Consider the following 26,549-nt stretch of genomic DNA (forward strand, 5'->3'; position numbering starts at 1 on the left):
TCTTTGCTTAGAGGACCCCTCTCAATATTTCCTGTAGAGCTAGTTTGGTGTTTGCAAATTCTTTCAGTTTTTGTTTGTCCTGGAAGCTTTTAATCTCTCCTTCTATTTTCAATGATAGCCTAGCTCTATATAGTATTCTTGGCTGCATGTTTTTCTCGTTTAGTGCTCTGAAAATATCATGCCAGCTCTTTCTGGCCTGCCAGGTCTCTGTGGATAAGTCAGCTGCCAATCTAATATTTTTACCATTGTATGTTACAGACCTCTTTTCCCGGGCTGCTTTCAGGATTTTCTCTTTGTCGGTGAGACTTGTAAATTTTACTATTAGGTGACGGGGTGTGGGCCTATTCTTATTGATTTTGAGGGGCGTTCTCTGAACCTCCTGAATTTTGATGCTCGTTCCCTTTGCCATATTGGGGAAATTCTCCCCAATAATTCTCTCCAGTATACCTTCTGCTCCCCTCTCTCTTTCTTCTTCTTCTGGAATCCCAATTATTCTAATGTTGTTTCGTCTTATGGTGTCACTTATCTCTCGAATTCTCCCCTCGTGGTCCAGTAGCTGTTTGTCCCTCTTTTGCTCAGCTTCTTTATTCTCTGTCATTTGGTCTTCTATATCACTAATTCTTTCTTATGCCTCATTTATCCTAGCAGTGAGAGCCTCCATTTTTGATTGCACCTCACTAATAGCTTTTTTTTAATTTCAACTTGGTTAGATTTTAGTTCTTTTATTTCTCCAGAAAGGGCTTTTATATCTCTCGAGAGGGTTTCTCTAATATCTTCCATGCCTTTTTCGAGCCCAGCTAGAACCTTGAGAATTGTCATTCTGAACTCTAGATCTGACATATTACCAATGTCTGTATTGATTAGGTCCCTAGCCTTCGGTACTGCTTCTTGTTCTTTTTTTTTTTGTGTTGAATTTTTCCGTCTTGTCATTTTGTCCAGATAAGAGTATATGAAGGAGCAAGGAAAATACTAAAAGGGTGGCAACAAACCCAGGAAAATATGCTTTAACCAAATTAGAAGAGATCCCAAATCGTGAGGGGGGAGAAAGGGGATAAAAATAGGTTCAAAAAGGAAGAAAGAAAAAAAAAAGAAAAAAGAAAAAAGAATTAAAAAAAGAAAACAAATAAGAAAAATATAAAAAATAAAAAATATATATATTAGATAAACTAGTTAAAAAACGTTAAAAAAGAAAAAGGTAAATGTTAAAAAAAAATTTAACCAGAAGGCGAGAAAAAAAACAAAAAATGAAAAAGAAAAAAATTAAATTAACTGCAAGACTAAAAAAAATCACAGGGAGAAAGCCATGAGTTCCGTGCTTTGCTTTCTCCTCCTCTGGAATTCTGCTGCTCTCCTTGGTATTGAAACCGCACTCCTTGGTAGGTGAACTTGGTCTCGGCTGGATTTCTTGTTGATCTTCTGGGGGAGGGGCCTGGTGTAGTGATTCTCAAGTGTCTTTGCCCCAGGCGGAATTGCACCGCCCTTATCAGGGGCAGGGCTGAGTAATCCACTCGGGTTTGCTTTCAGGAGCTTTTGTTCCCTGAGCGCTTTCCGTAGAGTTCTGGAGGACAGGGAATACAAATGGCGGCCTCCTGGTCTCCGGCCCAGAGGAGCCGAGAGCCCAGGGCCCCACTCCTCAGTGCGCCCTCAGAGAACAGCGCCCAGTTACTCCCGTCTGCCTGACCTCCGGCCGCGCTCCGAGCTCACCGAGCCTGCGACTGGTTCAAGGTAACACCGAGCTGTGAGCTTACTGTCGGCTCTGTCTCTGCAGCCGGCTTTCCCGTTCCAATACCCGCAAGCTCTGCGACACTCAGACACCCCCGATCCTTCTGTGACCCTGCGGGACCTGAGGCCACGCTGACCCCGTGTGGGCTTCGCCCCGGTTTAGCCTCTGGAGCGATGTCCCTCAGCGGAACAGACTTTTAAAAGTCCTGATTTTGTGCGCCGTTGCTCCGCCGCTTGCCGGGAGCAGGCCCCTCCCCCCGGGATCTATCTTCCCGTCGCTTTGGATTCACTTCTCCGCCGGTCCTACCTTTCTGAAAGTCGTTGTTTTTCTGTTTCCATTATTGCTGTTCTTCTTCTCTTCGATCTGCCGATGGATTTTCAGGTGTTTGCAATCTTTAGATAAGCTATCTAGCTGATCTCCGGCTAGCTGAAGTAGTCTCAGCCTGCTACTTCTCCGCCATCTTGACTCCTCCCCCAGCCTGGAGGTTTTGATGGGAAAGCTGATTGGGTTTTCTTGTTCTCTTGGAGCCTTGCTTTTTGGTGAGCTACCCCCAACCCCCCCCCCCACATACACATGCATGCCCCCCAGGTGTTCACACCTTGGCGGATGTGACTTGGCTTCCTTTTGCACTACGCTGACTTTTAAGCGGCAATCCTTCTCTTTAATAAAAGAAGAATACACAAGTTCCCAGGATTTTTTCACGAAGTAGAAGAAAATGGATGCACTGAGGTTCCTTTGGGAAAAGTAAACTTGGCACAGTACAGCAGACAGGGCCACACTGATCACCCAGGCAGAGATTGGGCCTTCTGGGGGGTCCTGTAACCTTCTTCTTCACATAGGATGACTTTTAGAGAACATTCCTGAAGAAGACTGGGATTGGGGCTTCTACCTGAGAACTAGGGCAGGTATGGGTACAACAGATCCAAAGGTAGCCCCAGACCAGATAGTTCATTTAAGATGAATGTGGGTTTGTGATTAAGGGCAGTAGAAAGAACCTCAGCTCAAGATCAGGTCATCAGCTTTCTTCTATGCCTGCATCTCACTGAGTGAACTTGGGCCCATTTTCTCATTTCTCTGTGCCCTTGTCCTCCAGAAAATGAGGAAGTTGAACCAGATTAGTAGTTCTTAAACTGAGCTCTTTGTGCTCTTCAGTTTGTACAGGGAGCCTCAGGGGCTGCCTATGGGGCAAGCTGGAGATAAAAAGGCCCCAGGATCCCCATCACCACCACTTAGTCAACCAGAGCTGCTCCACTCTGATCCACTTTGTTTGCTGAGCATCTGTCTAAGATTGAAAAATAAACTTCTGTAGTTAACAGAGATGCTGAGTGGGGGCACCTCTCACTCCTTCACCCTTCTTATGGACTTATAAAGTACCCACCACATGTCAGGGACTGTGCTGGGCACTGGGACCACAGAGGAGGAGACCAAACAAGTCCCTGCTCTTATAGCCTTAGAGTCCACTGAAGAGAGACCAACAATCTGTGAACAACAAAATAAGATAAATACCAATGGTACTAAGTGCAAGTCAGAGAATTAAAACAGGGCAGTATGAGGGGCTCTGGAGTGGCTCAGTTGTTAAGATCCTACTCTTGATTTCAGTTCAGATCATGATCTCAGGGTCATAAGATTAAGCCCCACATCAGGCTTCATGCTGAGCATGAGATTATCTCTTGAGATTATCTCTCTCCCTCTTCCTCTGTCCCTCCCACTCATGCTCTAAATAAATAAATACTTAAAATCTTAAAAAAGAAAAAAGGACAAGAGAGTGATCAGATAGACAGGGAGGAGGTAACATTTAGGCAGAAATCTGAAATGGTCCTTAAGTATGTGAAGTAAAGGAAGATGGCCTTATAACTGGGCACAGGGATAAGGGAGAGCCATACAACAGAGGTGGGAGAGGTGTCTAAGATATGGAGGGCTCTGAGTCCCTCTAAAATCTCATGGCTTTTACAATTATCAATTATAGTCAACCTCATACCCACCAACATCACTGACTTCATAACACTTTAGACCTGAGAAGCATCCTCCAAGAGCAAAACCCCACCACCCAGCCACTGGTGTCCCAGCCCCTTGGAGAGGCCAGTTCTGGGTAAATAAAGGGTCATTATCATCCATGTCAAGATGGTCCCCTGGGGCCATGGAAACCACAAAATTTACCTGTGAAGAGGTCTGAGTTGGCATGGGCTTTGGCCCACACAGACCAGCTTCTGTCACCCAGTGGACCACCTCAAGCAAGTCACTGTTCCCACCACACACATAAAGATTCCATCTCTCTCAGAGCTCCTGAGAAAAGTAAATGAAATCTGGCCCATGTTAGGGCCATAGAGCACTAACTGGTTTATGTTGATTATGTTTAGAATTGCTACCTGTGGGCTAATCTCATATCCTTTAAGCTAAGTCCTAAGGACATGAGCCAGGATTTTCCCTCCTCTGCCCTTTGTATGCTACCAGAAAAACTGTGAGTGTTCAATAAATGATCAGCAAATTAAAACATGAATTAAGAATAATGCTGAGCATGTGTGTGCAGGCATTGCTCTGAGGATGCCTGAAATTCCTTTAGCTCTCCCACAATCTCAGGTGGTATGTACTCCTGCCACCTCAGTTTTAAAGATGAGAGACAGAAAAAGACTAAGTTATTTGTAGGTTTCCAAGAAGGGTACCAGAGCCTGACAGACTGGCTCTTCTCAGCTGTCATCTGGAAGGACAGGAGAGCTGAACAAAGAACACATCCTGTCTGTCTTCCTCTGATGCTCTCAGAGAGGCCACATTTCCCAGGGGACTGTGGTGGGGGATGTACTGGGTCTGGTCCAAGGCATCTGCAGAGGGCCAGGTTACAGCAATGTAGGTCACATGCTCCAGCCTGGACAGGCCAAGGATCCAGCACATTCTCTGGCCCCAGGCTTTCCCTGTCACTGCTCCAGCATGCTGCACCCTGGGCTCTGGATGGCCCTGGCCCCTCTGCTAGGCACCCTCAGTGCAGGTGAGTCAATAGCAAGATCGGTGAAATAATGCCCATGACATCTGGACTCATGCTATGTGTTGGGACCTGGGCTCCTACCTATATTCTCTGTTAGACCTCTTGTCAACTCTGTATATATACGACTAACACTAACTTTTTGGATGAGGATACTGGGGTTCAGGGAGAGTAAACCACTTGGCCAAGGGCACACTGTAGGTAAGTGTCAGGCCCAAGTATGAACCCAGCCCATGGCCTTCATCATCGCTGGGTCAGTGTCTTAAAGGAAGGGTGGAAGGCATACACCACTGGCCTTCCTTCTCTGGGTTTCTCCAGCCTACACTCATGTGTGTGTGTGTGTGCATGTGTGTGTGTATCCCCTCCCTCAATCTCCATGCTTTCAATCTCTCCCTTACCCAAGTAAGGTTGCCTTCTACACACAGCCTTTCCCTCCCTAGGTTCTCAGGGATCACCCCTCTCTGGTCCCCTCATCCTATTCTGTCCCTTCTCTTGAACCCTGGAATTACATGCAGCCTGAGTAGTTTTATAAACTTGGTATTAATTTTTCCTTGTGAGATGTCTGCCTCTCTGGCCTCATGTGAAGCAAAGTACTTGTAGTTGGCAATATATATGCAATATATATATACATATTATATAATCTTATAACATATACAAATATATATAGATATTTAATATATAAATCATATATCAAATATATATGTCATATATATTAAATGTATACATAATATTTTCATTTATTGTTCACAATTCTCTGAGGTAGGTTTCATGTCTCAGTATAACATGATAAAATCGAGGTGGACAGAAGTTGCTAACAAGTAGTGGGTGGAAGAGCTGGGGTCAGAGCCAGGTCTGTCTGTCCCCAAAGCCTGTGGCTTCCCTTCAAGAATGTGGAGCTTCCTAAGGTTTCCCACAAGAATTTGCTGAACAATCCTGAGGCAAAGCTCAGGCAGCTCTTCCTTGCTCTTCAGGGCAGCAGTTTTCAGGTGTGGGGTGTGGCCATAAGAGCACAAAGAAGGTCCACACATCAGGGCTCATGAACTGAAAGGGAGGTCCAGACAGGAGCCTTGTCATATCATCCCCTGACTCATGCCACTCGTTCCACTAAGACCTCAGGGTGGCTCTGGCCAGTCATGTAACCTGAGTTCCCATCTTTCCACATGTAAAATGAGAGGTTGACCAGATGAAATGTCAGCTCTATTATTCTATGATGCTGGTTGCAGGGCACACAAGCACCTGAAATTCTAGAAGGTGAGGGTAACAACAAAGCCATGAGTCTTCCTCACAGTGTCAGGTTTCTGGGGCCTTAGTTGGGAGGCTCTACGCCAATCTGTGGTCCAGTTACATCTGTGCTTTCCTCTTCCCATGTCTTAGGCTGGCCGTTTCTAAAAGAACGATCATCCTCAGCACCAGTCATTGTGCCCCATGTCCTCAGTGAAGACCCATTTTTTATGACAGTTTATCAATTATTGCAGGCTTTTGCTGAAGTAACATCATCACAGCAGAAGGTCCAGAGCAGAGGGGTTCTCTAGAGACAAAAAGGGAGCAGTTTCCTCACACTAAGCCTGCTGCTCCTCTCCTTCGCTCTTCACAGGGGCAGCTGCCCTCTGTCTCCATGGTGGGGTCCAGTGGCACCTCTTGTGCCTCATCGCCTGCCTGCCAGGCCAGCACTCCATGGCTGGGAGCTGCCTGCAGTGTCCCAAGGGCTTTCAGTAAGGAGTAGACAACTTTGTGCCCTAGGAAAAGATGAGGGAAAGGGCAGGAAGGGCAATGCAACAGGGCAAAGGGTTCGGGGAGGTGGGGGCTTCCTGCTCTCTGGAAGAAAGGGGTCTTGTACAGGTCTTTTCCATGGTGGCCCTGGGTGTGATGAGCTCCCGGGGCATTAGCCCAGGAGCCTGGGTGGTTGACCCCCCAGAGCCTGCCCAGGACACTATCCCTGGACTTTTGACCTCAATCTCAGCCCAACTGAAGTGTGGATGCCAGATCTGGGCTCTAGATAGTCAATGCTTCTCACCTGTCCTGTGACCTGGCAAGTCCTCGCCTGGGAATTAGAGCTGGCCATCACATCATATGCTCTTCCCATTCTCACTATTATCAGCTCCTCCTTAACTCAGATGGTAACATACCTGAATGGATCTGGATCCCAGGCCTGCATGGCCTCTCCTCAGTTACTCAGTTTCCTTTGACTTTTGCAGCTGCCTCAGTGGCATGACAACTCAGTAGCCATGCCCCACTGGAATCTGGGTTGCACCCCCAGGAGTCAAGGAAGCAAGGACTGCCAGGTGATCCTGGGGAAAGAGCATCCCCTTTTTAACGGTTTCTGCAGGAGGGGCCATAGCAGTTATCAAGAAGTTCCCAGAAGAAGTTAAATTTCTCAGGGTCTGGAGCAAGTATGCAAAAAGTAAACTGGTGATGCTCCCCATGGGGAAGCAACCAACACTCCCTGCTGACTTCTTTTTTTAATTATTTTTAAATTTTTTTTAATTTTTTTAAAAGATTTTATTTATTTATTTGGCAGAGAGATCACAAGTAGGCAGAGAGGCAGGCAGAGAGAGAGAGGAGGAAGCAGGCTCCCTGCCGAGCAGAGAGCCCGATGCAGGACCCTGGGATCATGACCTGAGCCGAAGGCAGCGGCTTAACCCACTGAGCCACCCAGGCACCCTTTTTTTTTTTTATTAAAGATTTTTATTTATTCAATTGACAGACAGAGATCACAAGTAGGCAGGCAGAGTGGGGGGGGGAGCAGGCTCCCTGCTGAGCAGAGAGCCCAATGCGGAGCTCAATCCCAGGACCCTGGGATCATGACCTGAGCTGAAGGCAGAGGCTTTAACGCACTGAGCCACCCAGGTGCCCCTCCCTGCTGACTTCTGACCCAGTGCCTGGAAACTTGACCAACCAGTTCAATGCAAAAACAAGGAGAACCTACCCTTTCTGTGGAGATCAAATGAGGTGATATCTGTGAAATGTGGGGAGATTCAGAGTTACTATTCCCATGTGATATGCAGTTAAGATAGAAACTATGGTGCTGTGGTGCAAATGCCCACAGCCCCCACCTCATGACCCAGTCATTCACTTAGTAGGTGTCACCAGGCACCTACCGTGTGCAGCACTGAGTAGAGGATAAGGAACAGGTGGACCTCTGTCCCCTCAGAGCTTGCCATTCTTCAGAGCTGTGCCCCAGCAACAGCTACAGCTCAATGTTAGTGCTGGAGCTGCATCCACCAAATGTCAGACAAGAAGTGGGTGAAAATCTCCCCCTTAACCATGAAGCTCTATGGATCACAAGAATTAATTCCACCTCCCCATGACAAATGGAGGCAGTGTTGGTGGTGATTTTCCTCACAGAGGAATTTGGAGGGGAAGAAAGGTGAGGAGATCTGCAAAGACACTTGGCAAAGTAGGCACCTGAGCCAAGATTCCCAATTCTCAGCAGCCTCCAGGTAGAGATGTTAGGAAGGACCTATCTTCCCTCTCACCTTGTGTTTCCCTGTTGTCTCTCAGTGTTACCTGTTCAGGCAGGAGGAAAGAAGTATGCAGAGTGTTAAGGCACATAAGCATCAGAAGATGATTCAAGTACCAGCTCTCTTCCTTGTAAGTCTTCCCTGTATGATCTCTTCCTTCCTTATCTTGGCAAAGTTTTACAGTTCTTAATGTACAGGAGCTGCACATTTGTTAAACTTACTCCAAGTGATTCATGTTTTTGGATGCTATTATAAATGAAACTGTATTCTTTATTTCTATTTCCAAGTTGTTTTTTTTACTTTGCTTTTTATCATTTTTTTAAATTTTTTTTATTTTTAATTTAAATTTTACTTTGTTAATGTACAGTACATTATTTGTTTCTGCAGTCAAATTGAATGATTCATCACTTACATACAACACCCAGTGTTCATCACAAGCACCCTCTTTAATACCCATCACCCATCTAGCCCATCCCCCACCCCCTCTTTCCATCAACTTTCAGTTTGTTCTCTATCATTGAGTCACTTATGGCTTGTTTACCTCTCCCCCCCCCCCATTTCTCACATATGAGTGAGATGGCATTTGTCCTTCTCTGACTGACTCATTTCACTTAGCTACATCCATGTCATTGCAAATGGCAAGATTTCAAGTAATATTCGTGTGTGTGTGTGTGTGTGTGTGTACATATATATACATACCACATCTTCTTTATCCATTCATCAGTCAATGGATATCTGGGCTCTCTCCATAGTTTGGCTATTGTTGATAATGCTGCTATAAACATCAAGGTTCATGGACCCATTGAATCTGCATTTTTGTATCCTTTGGCTAAATACATAGTACTAGAATTGCTGGGTCATAAAGGTAGTTCTATTTTTAACTTTTTGAGGAAACTCCATACTGTTTTCCAGAGTGCCTGCACCAGTTTGCATTCCCATCAACAGTGCAAGAGGGTTCTCCTTTCTCCATATCCTCACCAACACCTGTTGTTTCCAGAGTTGTTAATTTTAGCCATTCTGACCGGTGTGAGGTAGTATCTCATCATAGTGAAATACACATAACAAAACTTAACATATTAACCATTTTAAGTATACAACTCAGTGGTATTAAATACATTCATAATGTTGTCCATCTATCACCATCATCCATCTGCCAGCTCTTTTCATTTTGTAAAACTGAAGCTCTATTCTCATAAAACAATAATCTTTATTCTCCTGTACCCCTAGCCCTTGGCAACCACCATTCTACTTTCTGCCTCTATGATTTTAATTATTGTAAGTATCAGGTAAGTAGAATCATACACTATTTGGGTATTTTTGTGACTGGTTTATTTCACTTAACATAATATTCTCAAAGTTCATCCATGGTATACCATATGTCACAATCTCCTTCTTTTTAAAGGCCGTATAATATTTTATTGTGCATATAAACCACATTTTGACTTTTCATTCATCTGTTGATGAACATTTGAGTTGCTGCCACATTTTATCTACTGTGAATAATGCTATGAACATGAGTATACCAATACATCTTTGACCCTGACTTTTTATACTGACTTTGCATCCCTCAATCTTACCTGCTTCATTTATTTGTGAGAGTAACTTTTGTGTTACTATATTTTGTGTGTAGATTTCATAGTATTTTCTTTTTATGCAATATGTCATCTGTGAAAAAAGACTTTTTAACTTCTATTTTTTCAGTCCATGTGCCTTTTTATTACTTTTTCTTGCCTTGTTAGGCTGTCTATGGATTCTAGTGCTAGCTTTCAATAGAATTGGACATCCTTGCTTTATTTAATTTTATTTTTTTAAAGATTTTATTTATTTATTTGTCAGAGAGAGTGAGCACAGGCAGACAGAGTGGCAGGCAGAGGCAGAGGGAGAAGCAGGCTCACCAGTGAGCAAGGAGCCCAATGTGGGACTCGATCCCAGGACGCTGGGATCATGACCCGAGCCGGAGGCAGCTGCTTAACCAACTGAGCCACCCAGGTGGACATCCTTGCTTTATTTTAGATCTTAAGGGAAGTTTTCAGACTTTTACCGTTACATATGATATTAGCTCTATTTTTTTCTCTAATTTTTTTATAAATGCTTTTATTTGGGTTGAGGAAATTCTCTTCTATTTCTAGCTTGCTGAGAGTTGTTATCATAGATGGGTATATAATTTTCTCCTTTTTCTGCATTGAGGTGAGCATATTGTTTTCTTCTTTGTTCTGATAAAATGATAAGTAGCACTGTTTTTTGTATGTTAAACCAATCTTGCATTCTTTTTCTTTAATTTTTTATTTTTTATAAACATATATTTTTATCCCCAGGGGTACAGGTCTGTGAATCACCAGGTTTACACACTTCACAGCACTCACCAAAGCACATACCCTCCCCAATGTCCATAATCCCACCCCCTTCTCCCAAACCCCCTCCCCCCAGCAACCCTCAGTTTGTTTTGTGAAATGCAAAAATACTCAACAAAATACTAGCCAATAGGATTCAACAGTACATTAAAAGGATTATTCACCACGACCAAGTGGGATTTATTCCAGGGCTGCAAGGTTGGTTCAACATCTTCAAATCAGTCAATGTGATACAACACATCAATAAAAGAAAGAACAAGAACCATATGATACTCTCAATAGATGCTGAAAAAGCATTTGACAAAGTACAGCATCCCTTCCTGATCAAAACTCTTCAAACTGTAGGGATAGAGGGCACATACCTCAATATCATCAAAACCATCTATGAAAAACCCACCGCAAATATCATTCTCAATGGAGAAAAACTGAAAGCTTTTCCACTAAGGTCAGGAACATGGCATGGATGTCCATTATCACCACTGCTATTCAACATAGTACTAGAGGTCCTAGCCTCAGCAATCAGACAACAAAAGGAAATTAAAGGCATCCAAATCGGCAAAGAAGAAGTCAAATTATCACTCTTCGCAGATGATATGATACTATATGTGGAAAACCCAAAAGCCCCCACTCCAAAACTGATAGAACTTATACAGGAATTCAGTAAAGTGTCAGGATATAAAATCAATGCACAGAAATCAGTTGCATTTCTCTACACCAACAGCAAGACAGAAGAAAGAGAAATTAAGGAGTCAATCCCATTTACAATTGCACCCAAAACCATAAGATACCTAGGAATAAACCTAACCAAAGAGGCACAGAATCTATACTCAGAAAACTATAAGGTACTCATGAAAGAAATTGAGGAAGACACAAAGAAATGGAAAAATGTTCCATGCTCCTGGATTGGAAGAACAAATATTGTGAAAATGTCTATGCTACCTAAAACAATCTACACATTTAATGCAATTCCTATCAAAGTACCATCCATCTTTTTCAAAGAAATGGAACAAATAATTCTAAAATTTATATGGAACCAGAAAAGACCTCAAATAGCCAAAGGGATATTGAAAAAGAAAGCCAACGTTGGTGGCATCACAATTCCGGACTTCAAGCTCTATTACAAAGCTGTCATCATTAAGACAGCATGGTACTGGCACAAAAACAGACACATAGATCAATGGAACAGAATAGAGAGCCCAGAAATAGACCCTCAACTCTACAGTCAACTAATCTTCGCCAAAGCAGGAAAGAATGTCCAATGTTAAAAAGACAGCCTCTTCAATAAATGGTGCTGGGAAAATTGGACAGCCACATGCAGAAAAATGAAATTGGACCATTTCCTTACACCACACACAAAAATAGACCCAATCTTGCATTCTTGTGATAAACTCCACGTGGTTGTGATATTTTATCCTTTCTACATATCATTGAATTTGATTTGCTAGTATTTTTGTAACAATTTTTACATCTATGTTCATGAAAGATATTAGTCTATAGTTTTCTGATTTTTTCATCTGTTTTTTAAAATTTATTTATTTATTTATTTATTTATTTTTAATAAACATATAATGTATTTTTATCCCCATGGGTACAGGTCTGTGGATCGCCAGGTTTACACATTTCACAGCACTCATAATAGCACATAACCTCCCCAATGTCCATATCCCCACCACCCTCTCCTGGCCCCCCTCCCCCCAGCAACCCTCAGTTTGTTTTTTGAGACTGAGTCTTTTATGGTTTATCTCCCTCTCAATCCCATCTTCTTTCATTTTTTCTTTTCCTACTCCCCAACCCCCCCACATTGCATCTCCACTTCCTCATATCAGGGAGATCATATGATAGTTGTCTTTCTCTGACTGATTTATTTCGCTAAGCATAATACCCTCTAGTTCCATCCACGTCGTCGCGAATGGCAAGATTTCATTTCTTTTGATGGCTGCATAGTATTCTATTGTGTATATATACCACCTCTTCTTTATCCATTCATCTGTTGATGGACATCTAGGTTCTTTCCATAGTTTGGCTATTGTGGACATTGCTGCTATAAACATTCGGGTGCACCTGCCCCTTCAGAGCATCACGTTTGTATCTTTAGGATATATACCCAGTAGTGCAATCACTGGGTCATAGGGTAGCTCTATTTTCAGTTTTTTTAGGAACCTCCACACTGTTTTCCAGAGTGGCTGCACCAGCTTGCATTCGCACCAACAGTGTAGGAGGGTTCCCCTCTCTCCACATCCTTGCCAGCATCTGTCATTTCTTGACTTGTTAATTCTAGCCATTCTGATGGGTGTGAGGTGGTCTCTCATTGTGGTTTTGATTTGTACTTCTCTGATACCGAGTGATGTGGAGCATTTTTTCATGTGTCTGTTAGCCATCTGGATGTCTTCTTTGCAGAAATGTCTGTTCATGTCCTCTGCCCCTTTCTTGATTGGATTATTCATTTTTTAGGTGTTGAGTTTGCTAAGCTCTTTATAGATTTTGGATACTAGCCCTTTATCTGATATGGTCATTTGCAAATATCTTCTCCCATTCTGTCAGATGTCTTTTGGTTTTGTTAATTGTTTCCTTTGCTGTGCAAAAGCTTTTGATCTTGATGAAATCCCAATAGTTCATTTTTGCCCTTGCTTCTGTTGTCTTTGACAATGTTCCTAGGAAGAAGTTGCTGTGGTTGATGTCAAAGAGGTTGCTGCCTGTGTTCTCCTCAAGGATTTTGATGGATTCCTTTCTCAAATTGAGGTCCTTTATCCATTTTGAGTCTATTTTCATGTGTGGTGTAAGAAAATGGTCCAATTTCATTTTTCTGCATGTGGCTGTCCAATTTTCCCAGCACCATTTATTGAAGAGGCTGTCTTTTTTTCCATTGGACATTCTTTCCTGCTTTGTCGAAGATTAGTTGACCATAGAGTTGAGGGTCTATTTCTGGGCTCTCTATTCTGTTCCATTGATCTATGTGTCTGTTTTTGTGCCAGTACCATGCTGTCTTGATGATGACAGCTTTGTAATAGAGCTTGAAGTCCGGAATTGTGATGCCACCAACTTTGGCTTTCTTTTTCAATATCCCTTTGGCTATTTGAGGTCTTTTCTGGCTCCATATAAATTTTAGGATGGTTTTGTCTATTTCTTTGAAAATAATGGATGGGATTTTGATAGGGATTGCATTAAATGTGTAGATTGCTTTAGGTAGCATAGACATTTTCACAATATTTGTTCTTCCAATCCAGGAGCATGGAACATTTTTCCATTTCTTTGTATCTTCCTCAATTTCTTTCATGAGTACTTTATAGTTTTCTGAGTATAGATTCTGTGCCTCTTTGGTTAGGTTTATTCCTAGGTATCTTATGGTTTTGGGTGCAATTGTAAATGGGACTGACTCCTTAATTTCTCTTTCTTCTGTCTTGTTGTTGGTGAGGAGAAATGCAACTGATTTCTGTGCATTGACTTTATATCCTGACACTTTGCTGAATTCCTGTACAAGTTCTATCAGTTTTGGAGTGGAGGCTTTTGGGTTTTCCACATATAGTATCATATCATCTGCAAAGAGTGATAGTTTGATTTCTTCTTTGCCGATTTGGATGCCTTTAATTTCCTTTTGTTGTCTGATTGCTGAGGCTAGGACTTCTAGTACTATGTTGAATAGCAGTGGTGATAATGGACATCCATGCCGTGTTCCTGACCTTAGTGGAAAAGCTTTCAGTTTTTCTCCATTGAGAATGATATTTGCAGTGGGTTTTTCATAGATGGCTTTGATAATATTGAGGTATGTGCCCTCTATCCCTACATTTTGAAGAGTTTTAATCAGGAAGGGACGCTGCACTTTGTCAAATGATTTTTCAGCATCTATTGAGAGTATCATATGGTTCTTATTCTTTCTTTTATTAATGTATTGTATCACATTGATTGATTTGAAGATGTTGAATCAACCTTGAAGCCCTGGAATAAATCCCTCTTGGTCGTGGTGAATAATCCTTTTAATGTACTGTTGGATCCTATTGGCCAGTATTTTGGTGTTCATCAAGGATATTGGTCTGTAGTTCTCTTTTTTGATGGGATCCTTGTCTGGTTTTGGGATCAAGGTGATGCTGGCCTCATAAAATGAGTCTGGCAGTTTTCTTTCCATTTCTATTTTTTGGAACAGTTTCAGGAAAATAGGAATTAATTCTTCTTTAAGTGTTTGGTAGAATTCCCCTGGGAAGCTGTCTGGCCCTGGACTTTTGTTTGTTTGGAGATTTTTGATGACTGTTTCAATCTCCTTACTGGTTACGGGTCTGTTCGGGTTTTCTATTTCCTCCTGGTTCAGTTGTGGTAGTTTATATGTTTCTAGAAATGTATCCATTTCTTCCAGATTGTCAAATTTGTTGGCATAGAGTTGCTCATAGTATGTTCTTATAATTGTTTTATTTCTTTGGTGTTGGTTGTAATCTCTCCTCTTTCGTTCATGATTTTATTTATTTGGGTCCTTTCTTTTTTCTTTTTGATAAGTCTGGCCAGGGGTTTGTCAATCTTATTAATTCTTTCAAAGAACCAGCTCCTAGTTTCATTGATTTGTTCTATTGTTTAATTTCTATTTCATTGATCTCTGCTCTGATCTTTATAATTTCTTTTCTCCTGCTGGGTTTAGGGTTTTTCTTGTTCTTTCTCCAGCTCCTTTAGGTGTAGGGTTAGGTTGTGTATTTGAGACCTTTCTTGTTTCTTGAGAAAGGCTTGTACCGCTATATATTTTCCTCTTAGGACTGCCTTTGTTGTGTCCCACAGAATTGGAACCATTGTGTTTTCATTATCATTTGTTTCCATGAATTTTTCCAATTCTTATTTAATTTCCTGGTTGACCCATTCATTTTTTAGAAGGATGCTGTTTAGTCTCCATGTATTTGGGTTCTTTCCAAATTTCCTCTTGTGGTTGAGTTCTAGCTTCAGAGCATTGTGGTCTGAAAATATGCAGGGAATGATCCCAATTTTTTGATACCGGTTGAGACCTGATTTATGACCAGGATGTGATCTATTCTGAACAATGTTCCATGTGCACTAGAGAAAAATGTATATTCTGTTGCTTTGGGATGGAATGTTCTGAATATAACTTTGATGTCCATCTGGTCCAGTGTGTCATTTAAGGCCTTTATTTCCTTGTTGATCTTTTGCTTAGATGATCTGTGAGGGGAGTATTAAAGTCCCCTACTATTATTGTATTCTTTTATTATTGTCTATGTATTTATTTGATTTTGTTATTAATTGGTTTATATAGTTGGCTGCTCTCATGTTATGGGCATAGATATTTGAAATTGTTAGGTCTTCTTGTTGGACAGACCCTTTGAGTATGATATAGTGTCCTTCCTCATCTCTTAGTATAGTCTTTGGCTTAAAATCTAATTTATCTGATATAAGGATTGTCACCCCAGCTTTCTTCTGATGTCCATTAGCATGGTACATTGTTTTCCACCCCCTCACTTTAAATCTAGAGGAGTCTTCAGGTCTAAAATGAGTTTCTTGTAGGCAGCATATCGATGGGTTTTGTTTTTTTATCCATTCTGATACTCTGTGTCTTTTGATTGGGGCATTTAGCCCATTAACATTCAGGGTAACCATTGAGAGATATGAATTTAGTGCTATTGTATTGCTTGTAAGGTGACTGTTACTGTATATTGTCTCTGTTTCTTTCTTATCTACTACTTTTAGGGTCTCTCTTTGCTTAGAGGACCCCTTTCAATATTTCCTATAGAGCTGGTTTGGTGTTTGCAAATTCTTTCAGTTTTTGTTTGTCCTGGAAGCTTTTAATATCTCCTTCTATTTTCAATGATAGCCTAGTTGGATATAGTATTCTTGGCTGCATGTTTTTCTCATTTAGTGCTCTGAATATATCATGCCAGTTCTTTCTGGCCTGCCAGGCCTCTGTGGATAGGTCTGCTGCCAATCTAATTTTTTTACCCTTATATGTTACAGACTTCTTTTCCTGGGCTGCTTTCAGGATTTTCTCTTTGTCACTAAGACTTGTAAATTTTACTACCAAGTGACGAGGAGTCAACCTATTTTTATTGATTTTGAGGAGTGTTCTTACCATCTCCTGGATTTTGATGTTTGTTTCCCTTTGCCATATTAGGGAAATTCTCTATAATAATTCTCTCCAATATACCTTCTGCTCCTTTCTTCTTCTTCTGGAATCCCAATTATTCTAATGTTGTGTCGTCTTATGGTGTAACTTATCTCTCGATTTCTCTCCTCGTGGTCCAGTATTTGTTGGTCTCTCTTTTGCTCAGCCTCTTTATTCTCTGTCACTTGGTCTTCTATGTCACTAATTCTTTCTTCTGCCTCATTTATCAGAGGAGTAAGAGCTTCCATTTTTTATTGTACCTCATTAATAGCTTTTTAAATTTCAACTTGGTTAGATTTTAGTTCTTTTATTTCTCCAGAAAGGGCTTTTATCTCTCCGGAGAGGGTTTCTTTTATATCTTCTCTGACTTTTTCCAGCCCAGCTAGAACCTTGCGAATTGTCATTCTAAACTCTAGATCTGACATATTACCAATGTCTGTATTGATTAGGTCCCTGGCCTTTGGTACTGCCTTTTTTTTTTTTTTTTTTTTTTGTGGTGAGTTTTTCCACCTTGTCATTTTGTCCAGATAAGATTTGCTTTCTCCTCCTCTGGAATGTGCTGTTTTCCTTGGTGAGTGAAGTTGGTCTTGGCTGGGTTTCTTGTTGATCTTCTGGGGGAGGGGCCTGTTGTAGTGATTCTCAAGTGTCTTGACCCAGGCAGAATTGCACCGCCCTTACCAGGGGCCAGGCTGCTTAATCCACTCAGGTTTGCTTTGGGAGCTTTTGTTCCCTGAGTGCTTTCTCTAGAGTTCCGGAGGATGGGAATGAAGATGGCAGCCTCCCAATCTCCTGCCTGGAGGAGCTGAGAGCTCAGGGTCCCACTCCTCAGTGCACCCTCAGAGAAAAGCGCCAACCGCCCCCATCTACCTGGCCTCTGGTCATGCTTGGAGCAAAGCGCTCAATCCCTCGCACTTGGAGAAAAGCACCCGGTTTCTTCCGTCTCCGTGGCCTCCAGTTGCAGTCCAAGCTCACCCAGCCTGCGACCAGTTCAAGGTAACACTGAGCTGAGAGCTCACTCCTGGGCTTTGTCGCTGTAGCTGGCTTCCCCGCTCTAATACCTGTGTGCTCTGTGACACTCAGACATCCCTGGCCCTTCTGTGACCCCACGGGACCTGGGGTTATGCTGACCCCACGTGGGCTCCCCCCGGTTTAGCCTCTGGAGCGATGTCCCTCCATGGAGCAGACTTTTAAAAGTCCTGATTTTGTGCTCTGTTGCTCTGTGGCTTGCTGGGAGCCCCCCCCCAAGGTCTATCTTCCGTCACTTTGGATTCACTTCTCCTTGTGTCCTACCTTTAAGAAAGTGATCTATTTTCTGTTTCTAGAGTTGTTGCTCTTCTTCTCTTCAATTTCCTGTTGGATTTGTAGGTGTTTGCAATGGTTAGATAAACTATCTAGCTGATCTCCTGCTACCTGATGTAGTCTCAGCCTGCTACTTCTCTGCCATCTTGACTCCTCCCCTTTTATCTGGTTTTGATATCAAAGTAATACTGGTCCCACAAAATTAATTAGAAAGTAGTCCCATGCCTCAATTTTATGAAAGACTTTATGTAGATTTGGTGTGAGTTATTTCATAAGAGTTATACAGAAGCCAGTAAAGCCTAGAGTTTTCTTGGTGGGAAGTCTTTAATTACAAATTCAAAAATTTAATAAATTTAAGGCTATTCAGAATTTTTGTTTCTTCTTGTGACGATTTGGTAATTTAAGTCTTCCAAGGAATTTATCTGTTTAAGTTGAAAAACTTATTGTCATAAAGTTTCTCTTACTATTCTTTTGGCATATCATCTGTGGTGATTCTCTTTCATTCCTGATATCAGTACTTTGTGTTCTTTCTTTTTTTCTGGATTGGTCTAGTTAGAGCTTTATCAATTTTATTTACCTTTCCAAATAACTAGCTTTTGTTTTTATTGATTTTCTTTATTTTTATATTTCACTGATTACTGCTATTACCATATCCTTCCTTTTACTTGCTTCCTAAGATGAAAACAGGTCATTGATTTTACACCTTTCTTGTTTTGTAATATAAGCATTTAGTATATAGGCATTCAAAACTAAAAATCTAAATCTATGCATTGCTTTAGCTATAGCTCACAAATTTTATGATGTGGGGTTTTTATTACCATTAAAGTTAAAAAGTTTTCTAATTCCCTTCTGATATTTTTTCAATAGTGGATTATTTAGAAGTGTGCTGTTTAATTTCCAAATATTTGGGACTTTTTAGATGTCTTACTGATTTCTATTTTAACTCCATTGTGGTCAAAAAATATGTTTTCTAATATTTCAACCTTTTGAAAGCTATTGGAACTTTTTATAGTCATTTGTGTGACTCTGCAACATTTATTTAAATTTTCCTTAAATCTCTATTTCCTGATTTCTAAAATGGAGTTGATAATAATAATTATGACTAAATATACCTACTAGGTAAAGTCATATGTAAAAAGTTCAAATGGTACCTGCTATAGTCAGGGCCAAATTGTTACTCACATGAAAGCTGGGAACTCTGTGACTAAAAGAGTGGATAATAGGCCATTAGGTGCCTCATCTCAGAGACAAGAGCTCTCTCGGCATGCTCTGCTGCTCATTGGTAAGGAACCTTCTCTGGCTAGGCAGCTTCTGAGTGTTCCATAAGCCCCATTACTGCCCATAGTCTTATAAGTCGGAGCAGGAAAGACAGAGAGAAACAGGCTGGGAAGGAGCCTGGGTAGAGCCATACTTCATTCCGGAACACATAAATGTCAGGTGGAAAGAGATAGAGAGGTCCTCTTGCCCAGCTACCCACCCTCCCCACTGCTGTGAATCCTGCAATCCTTCCGTCTTATGGAAAGGACTCTCGGGTTTGAAGTAAGTACTCTCTCAAGAGAGGATGCTCAGGGAATCCTATCCCATGCAGGTGTGCACAGATGATGCCATCACTGTGCAAAGATGGTTTGAAGTGACAGAAAACACGAGAGATATAGGGGCCCTGAATAAAAGAACGTAATGTGAAATAAGGGAAATCAGAGAATGCCAAGGTCCTAACAACCAGGCCTCCTCAGGGTGGGGTCGCCAGAACAGAGGAAACCAGGAGTTGACTCCAAGGTTCCCTCTACTCCCATAAGCAGCATGCACAAGACCACAAGACATGTGGGGTTCTGAGGACCAGGAAAGGAGCATATTAAAGCATTCATCATTTTTATATTTTTGTTAATTTTAAGACTATGTAAAAATTGTTTTTTTCAGCAGTAAAGAGTTCCTTCCTTAATTTTGTTTGAGTGGAAAATGAAGTCTGCATTGCCAGAATACTGGCCAAAGGGCAGCAGTGGAAGAGGAATGGAGGGAGAACCCCCACACCAGAAGGCAGTGGGGGAGCAGAGCTGACACTATGGTTGATGACATCTGCATGAGCAGGAGTGGCTTGTCTCCATCCCTTCTCTTCTGCAAGGATATTGTCCCCACCTCAAAGTCACCCATCCTCTCCCATCCACGATCTTTGATTTATATTGTGGGACAGAATCAGAGCTGTGGGGAAGCCCACAGTATGCACAGGAGACTTAAGCAACAGAGCTCCTCCCAGGGAGCAGAGATGGCTTTGCCCTTTAGCCTTAATCTCCTCTGAGCTTCTCTGAGCTGACCCAGGTGGCTTGGGTCACATAGTGTGAGGTCACAGTGCAAACTCACATTTGTCTCATTACTCTGTACCACCCCAAAATGCCCTGGAGTCTACATGGATCCATGCTAGACAGGTTTTGAGCAGTGAAACACCCTGGGGAAGTACTTGGCAGGACTAGAGGCAGTCAAGAACCTTGGTGAAGTGTCTGACTGCCTTGGAAGGGGACCAAAGGTTGCACTGCAGTGACAAGAAGGCTAACAGGGTGACAGTGGGAAGAGGATCAAGGCCAACATGGAGGTCCCACCAGCCCGCTACACAGCCATGTTCTGCCTCACGCACTCTTCTGAAGCACCTACACATGCTGGCCACCAGCCAATGCCCAGGCCCCTGGAGCTCACTGTTAGGAGAGAGACAGACACAGGAACCCTCTAAACTGTAATGTGGAGAGTGCTGAATCAAAGGGCTGTTGAAACTCAGAGAGAAGCACCACTGGCAGTCTGCTTGGCAATGGGTCTGGGAGCCTTATTGGAGGCGTAGACATAGGGGTCAGGCCCAGAAGGAGAAGAGGTTCAGTCAGTCAGTCAAGGAGAGCAGGGAGAAACCTTTAAGCAAAGGAAGCAGCTTTTTAGAAAAGCATAGAGCAGAGAGTTTACTGATCTGATCTTCTCCCTGGCAATGATGCTACCCCAGGGCTGTGACTGCAGCACCCCCCAGAGGCCTGCCCTCTTTCGGCTTGCTCTACCCCTGAGGCTTCCCCTTACAGGCCACATCTGCCAAGATGGTACTGTAGCCATTCCATGCCCAGCTGGGAGCTTCAAACGCAAGAAGGAGACATCCCACTCCAACACCAGCTTCTCCTCAGAAGGTCAGTTCTGAATTCTGTCTGCTACTTGCTCAATGGAAAGAGTGATTTGCTGACTTTGCTAATTAGGTGCTCATCCAAAGGCTAAAAGACACTGACCTCATGATGCATATTACAGCTAATAGCATGTCCAGGCCCTGATGGGGGTGAACATCAGGAAAGCCACACTCAGAGGCCCCATTAGGCCCTCAGGTTTGGGTGTCTGTGCTTAGCTGGGAAAACCAGGACCTGTGCAGGAAGTTCAAAGGCAGCCCACATTGTTCAACATAAAGTGTAAAGGACCTGCGGCTCATAATCCTCTCTGAGCTTCAGAGGTCAACTAAGTGGCTTGGGTCACACAGCATGAGGTCCCAAACTCACATTTGTCTCATTACTCTGTACCACCCCAAAACGCCCTGAAGTCCACACGTATGGATGTTGTACAAGTTTTAGAAGCAAGAGAAAGAAAAAAAAAAAAAAAGAAGCAAGAGAAAGAAACACCAGGGACAAACTCCTCACTGCCTCCATTTTGCCCAGTTCTGAGGCTGTTAACCAGAGACAGGACTGAGTCCCTGGTAAACGGTTTGAGGAAACAGATTTCTGTGACAGAGTCTCTCAGCTACTTTTCTGTGATGCTCTTTTTTTTTTTTTTCTCTTTTTCTTTTTTTGTCTTTTTTTTTTAATTTCTTTTCAGCGTAACAGTATTCATTGTTGTTGCACCACACCCCGTGCTCCATGCAATACATTCCCTCCTTAATATCAACCACCTGGCTCTCCCAACCTCCCACTCCCCGCCCCTTCAAAACCCTCAGGTTGTTTTTCAAAGTCCCTAGTCTCTCATGATTCACGTGATGTTCTGAAGCTACCAACTCCCTGGGCCATTCCTCAGAGCCATATAGAAAGCATGATTCCCCACTCAATGTTGATGCTCCCTCTGCAGGCCAGGCCAAGGCCAGCACCCATTGGAGGCCAGCATCTGGAGGACAGGGCCAAGCTGGGCACTCAGGGGAGACAGCTGGGTAGGAAGGACCCATTTCCTCCACAAGTCCCAGGAGATGGAGAGCAAGGGGCAAAAGTGTCAGCCGCACCATCCATGGTCAGACACTAACTCCCCTACCAGGAGCCTAAGTTCCTACTTGAGGGCAGAGTATGGGCAGCAGTCATCCCATGCTGGGACAGAGCCACAGACATGGCAGGGAACACATGGCAGCCTCCGAGAATAATCAATGTAGGTCTGATGTGAATCAGAGCAGCCTGAAACTTTCATTCCTCCCAGGGGTGTTGAAACTGTGATGCTATGACGTTGAAAGAAGGACCCACTGAGAACTGCCATGTGCCCAGTGCTGTGCAGGGCTCTGTCACATTGTACACTGCTGTCACAGAAAGCTTGGGAAGCTATGTGCTTGTGGTTCCAGTCTGTAGAAAGGAAGATGGGAGATAGAGAAATGGGGAGGCTCCCTATCGCAGCTGTCCATGGGCTGTGCCACTGAGGCAGTGGGAGCTCCCTGGAACCAGCAGCACTGAGAGCAAGGCCACTAGTTCTGCAGGGAAAGAAAAGGAGCCCCCACTCAGCACCTCGGTAAATGGGGATGACAGCCCTGCTTCCTGCACTCCCAGGCCCATGGGATGATCAGGTCCACAAGGTCCTGGCAAGTATTCACTGCTTTTCTTTTGAAGCCAGCAGCCCAGTCCTTCAGAGAGAACTAGAGTGACAAGGGCTGTTCTGTCCCCAGTTCTCAGCCAGTGTCTGCAGTGCCCAGCAGGATACTTCTGTCCTACCGGAGCCACCCACCCCATCCCGTGCCAGCCAGGCACATTTAGCCCGAATCCAGGCCAGGATGAAGCCACAGACTGCATTCCATGCCCAGCAGGCAGGGCTTGTACCCAGGCTGGACTGACTCAGCCAGATGCGACCTGCACACCAGGGTAAGGATCTATGACTCCTATGACTTCTCAATGATAGAGTTGACTGTGTTGGGGCTCAGGGTGCTACCACCATTCAAGAGTCAGATCCTCAGGTGCAGGTGAGGCTTCGGCAAACATCCATCCCCCTAAGTGCTCTGGAAGGGCCCCTGCCTCCAAATCAGGGCTCGGTGTCACATCAGCCTAGGGCTCCTGGACACTCCCCAGGAGTACTGGGGCCTGAGCATGAGCAAGAAGCAGCTAGGTGATTCCTGCCTTTGCATGGGAAGAAAGGAGCACGGGGAGATTACTGTGCCAAAGTCAAAGGCCAGCAGGCACACATTTGATTGTCCAGGCTATTGGGCTCTGTCCAGTGGGTATTTCCTGGTTGTCATAGGTATGTGTGCCCTGTGGGCTCCTTGAGCCCCCATGCTCCCACCCACGCCTGCCCACCTGGGACATTCAGCAGCCGCAACAACCTCTCTGACCTGTTACAGTGTGAGATCTGCCCTTCAGGACTAGCTTGTCCAAGGGGTGAGTGAAAATGGGGAAAGGCAACCCTCCTACCTGTTGGACCCTGCCTTTGGGTGAAAAACCATCTCCGCTCCGAGGCAGGAAGGCCAGGAAAATAGACCCTGACTCACAGCCACTTGTTTGCCCACAAAGATCATGGTTCACCTTACCTTAGGGATGGGACTACAAAGATCATTCTCAGTTCCCACTCTGTTGCTTCAAGTAGCTTCTGGGCCCCTGCTGACCTAGATGCCCTTTTCCCCAGTGCTCGGGCCTAGCCCACACCCCTGCCACCTGCCAGGGGAGGCAGCTGGGGGGGGCTGCTGTTCCTCCAGGTCTAGTTCAGGATTGTGTTTACAGGAACTGGGAGTCCATACTGGCCCCCCATCCCCTGCCCAGTTGGCCATTATTGTCCTCTGGGCACCAAAGAGCCGACCCAGTTCCAGTGTCCCCCAGGCACCTGGAGTAGCCAGACCGGACTGACAGCTGTTGAGGAGTGTGCGCCCTGTCCCCGGGGCTGGTTCTGTAGCGGTGGTGCCCAGCTGCCCTCAGGGACATGCAAAGCTGGGCATTACTGCCCGCAAGGTGAGTGGGGCCTGGGTCTTCCCTGGCAAGGGCACAGGTTAGTCCCAGGAAAGGCATGGGCCAGTCCAAGGTCAGATTTCAGGAGAACCTTCCTGAGAGGAGGACCAGGACTAGTGAGCTGCTGAGCATCCTGACTGTGGATTCACAGTGTGTCTCAGCCCAGACAAGTCTGATCATGGGTGAGTGGTATCCCCTGCTCCCTGCCCCTTCCCTCATGGCCTCTATTGGAGAACTATCTGCAGGGAGTAGGGTGAGAAGCTTCAGTGCCTTGGTAATGCAGCTCTGACCTCCCTCTTTCCTTCTGATACCCCTTTCCTTCTCTCTAAAACAGGTACAATGTGGGGCACTCAGTTCCCTTGCCCAGCAGGCACCTACAGCTCTCAAGCAGGCAATGGCCAGGTGGAAGACTGTCTCCTCTGTCCCCCAGGGGCCTTCTGCCCCAGTGGTGCCCCCAAGCCCATGCTCTGCCCACGGTAAGGAAGGCTCAGGGGTATGGCTGCTCTTGAAGTTCCCACATGTTTATTAAGTACAGGCTGGAGCCCAGTGCTGTCCCAGGCACCCAGGGGTTTATAAAGAGACATGATGGCCCAGCCTGCCTCAGGACCTGGCAGCTTTATTGGGACAGGGCATAGGATCAGCACTGGCAAGGGCCAGGGCTCAGGGATGCAGCATGGAGAGTTGGAATGGGACCCACTCCCACTCCCCAGGGCCCTAGATACTGAAAGACAGACAACTGATTTGGATGGAGTCCGTGAGGAAGTGCCCACACCCCAGTGGAGAAGCTGCTTCATAACAGCGCACCTCAAGAGCAAAACATTCTGGAATTTAGTCCCAGCTGAAGTCTGAGTAGGTATCATTTGGCCCAGGCTCTGGGGTCTTCTGTTGATTTGACTGCTTTATGAAGATATGCCCTTAATTACTCTGGTCAAAAAGTAAAACTTAAAAGTACTTTTCTTATTTAAAAAAAGTAATATACATTCTTTTTGAAAAAAGTGAAACAGCACTAATCAAAATAAGTAGATTTCAGGTCAAATACAGATTTCAATGTAAAAAAATTATAAAATTAAGTAACAAAATATAAATGGGCATTTATAAAATCTGAGAGAATGGAAAATCTAAGCATGACATGAAAGGCTTAACTAATTGAGGAAAAGACCACAGTATATGAAGGCAGTTATTTCAAGCTTCTGTTCTTCATCAGCATCATGGACAAAGTTAAAAGATAAAAAATAAAGCAGGGAGATATTTTCGATATGAATTTCAGGCCCAACATCCATCTACTTACTACCTTATTATATAAGGGCCATTATAAATCAGTTCAAATAAGACAGAGAAAGAGAGAGAGAGAGATCAAGAGACACACAGACCACACCAGCAGAAAAACATAAGCGAAGTAGAGGAACAGAAAACTTTTTGTTTGTGTTTAAGTTTTGAATTAAAACCAATTAGTTAACATATTGTGTAATATTAGTTTCAGGTGTACAATATAGTGGTTCAACACTTCCTTACAACACCCTGTGCTCATCACAAGTGCCGTCCTTAATCCCCATCACCCATTTAATCCATCCCCTCTCCCATCTCCCCTCTGGTACCCATCATTGTCTTCTCTTACAGTTAAGAGTATCTTTCTTGGTTTGCATCTCTGTCTTCTTTTTTCTCCTCTGCTCATGTGTTTTGTTTTTTAAATTCCACATATGGGTGAGATCATATGGTATTTGTTTTTCTCTGACTGATTTATTTTGCTTAACATAGTACTCTCTAGCTCTATTCATGTCATTGCAAATGGCAAGATTCAATTTTTTTATGGCCAAATAATACTAATATTCCATCATATATATAGATATATATGGGATATACAGATATAGATATAGATATGTAAATAAATATATCACATCTTCTTTATCAATCAATGAACACTTGTACTGTTCCTTCAATTTGGCTATTACAGATAATGTTCATAACATTGGGGTGCATGTATATCTTTGAATCGTTATGTTTTTCTCCTTTGGACAAATACCTAGTAGTACAATTGCTGGGTCATTGGGCAGTTTTATTTTTAACTTTTGGAAGAACCTCCATGCTATGCCTCCTATACCAATTTGCATTCCTGCCAACAGGCAAGAGTGTTCCTTTTTCTCCACATCCTCACCAGCACCTATTGTTTCTTGTGTTGATTTTAGCCATTCTGACAGGTGTGAGGTGGTATCTCATTGTGATTTTTGATTTGTGTGTCCCTGGTGATCAGTGATGTTGAGCATCTTTTCATGTGTCTGTTGGCATCTCTATGTCTTCTTCAGAAAAATATCTATTCGTGTCTTCTGCCAATTTTTAATTGAATTATTTGGGTTTCCATGTGTTGAGTTTTATAAGTTCTTTATAGATTTTGGATACTAGCCCTTTACCAGATATGTAATTTGCAAACTTGTAATAGAAGCACAGTTAGCCCATAAGCCTGGTTTTACAATATCTCTCAATGCACTGCCCCATTTAGGCCACATTTAGGGCCACACCAACCACATCTTTGTCAT

The 26,549-nt window shown here is 43.5% G+C and overlaps 1 protein-coding gene across 4 annotated transcripts in view; it reads left to right on the top strand.

Annotated features, from left to right (window-relative positions):
• LOC101677584 (SCO-spondin) overlaps window positions 1-26,549 on the top strand; it is a 147,948-nt gene that overhangs the window by 40,952 nt on the left and 80,447 nt on the right. For 3 of the 4 annotated variants that reach the window (XM_045072408.1, XM_045072410.1, XM_045072409.1), the window contains 5 exons: window positions 20,944-21,045; window positions 22,755-22,947; window positions 23,321-23,457; window positions 23,797-24,021; window positions 24,353-24,494. In XM_045072408.1, coding sequence (XP_044928343.1) covers window positions 20,944-21,045; window positions 22,755-22,947; window positions 23,321-23,457; window positions 23,797-24,021; window positions 24,353-24,494 — 799 coding nt within the window. Of the gene's footprint in view, window positions 1-20,943; window positions 21,046-22,754; window positions 22,948-23,320; window positions 23,458-23,796; window positions 24,022-24,352; window positions 24,495-26,549 lie in introns of those variants that run through there. The other variant, XM_045072411.1, reaches the window with a different exon arrangement.

Source organism: Mustela putorius, unplaced genomic scaffold (genome assembly GCF_011764305.1).
Source record: "Mustela putorius furo isolate JIRA1106 unplaced genomic scaffold, ASM1176430v1.1 tig00004035_pilon_pilon_pilon, whole genome shotgun sequence".
Classification (NCBI taxonomy): domain Eukaryota; kingdom Metazoa; phylum Chordata; class Mammalia; order Carnivora; family Mustelidae; genus Mustela; species Mustela putorius.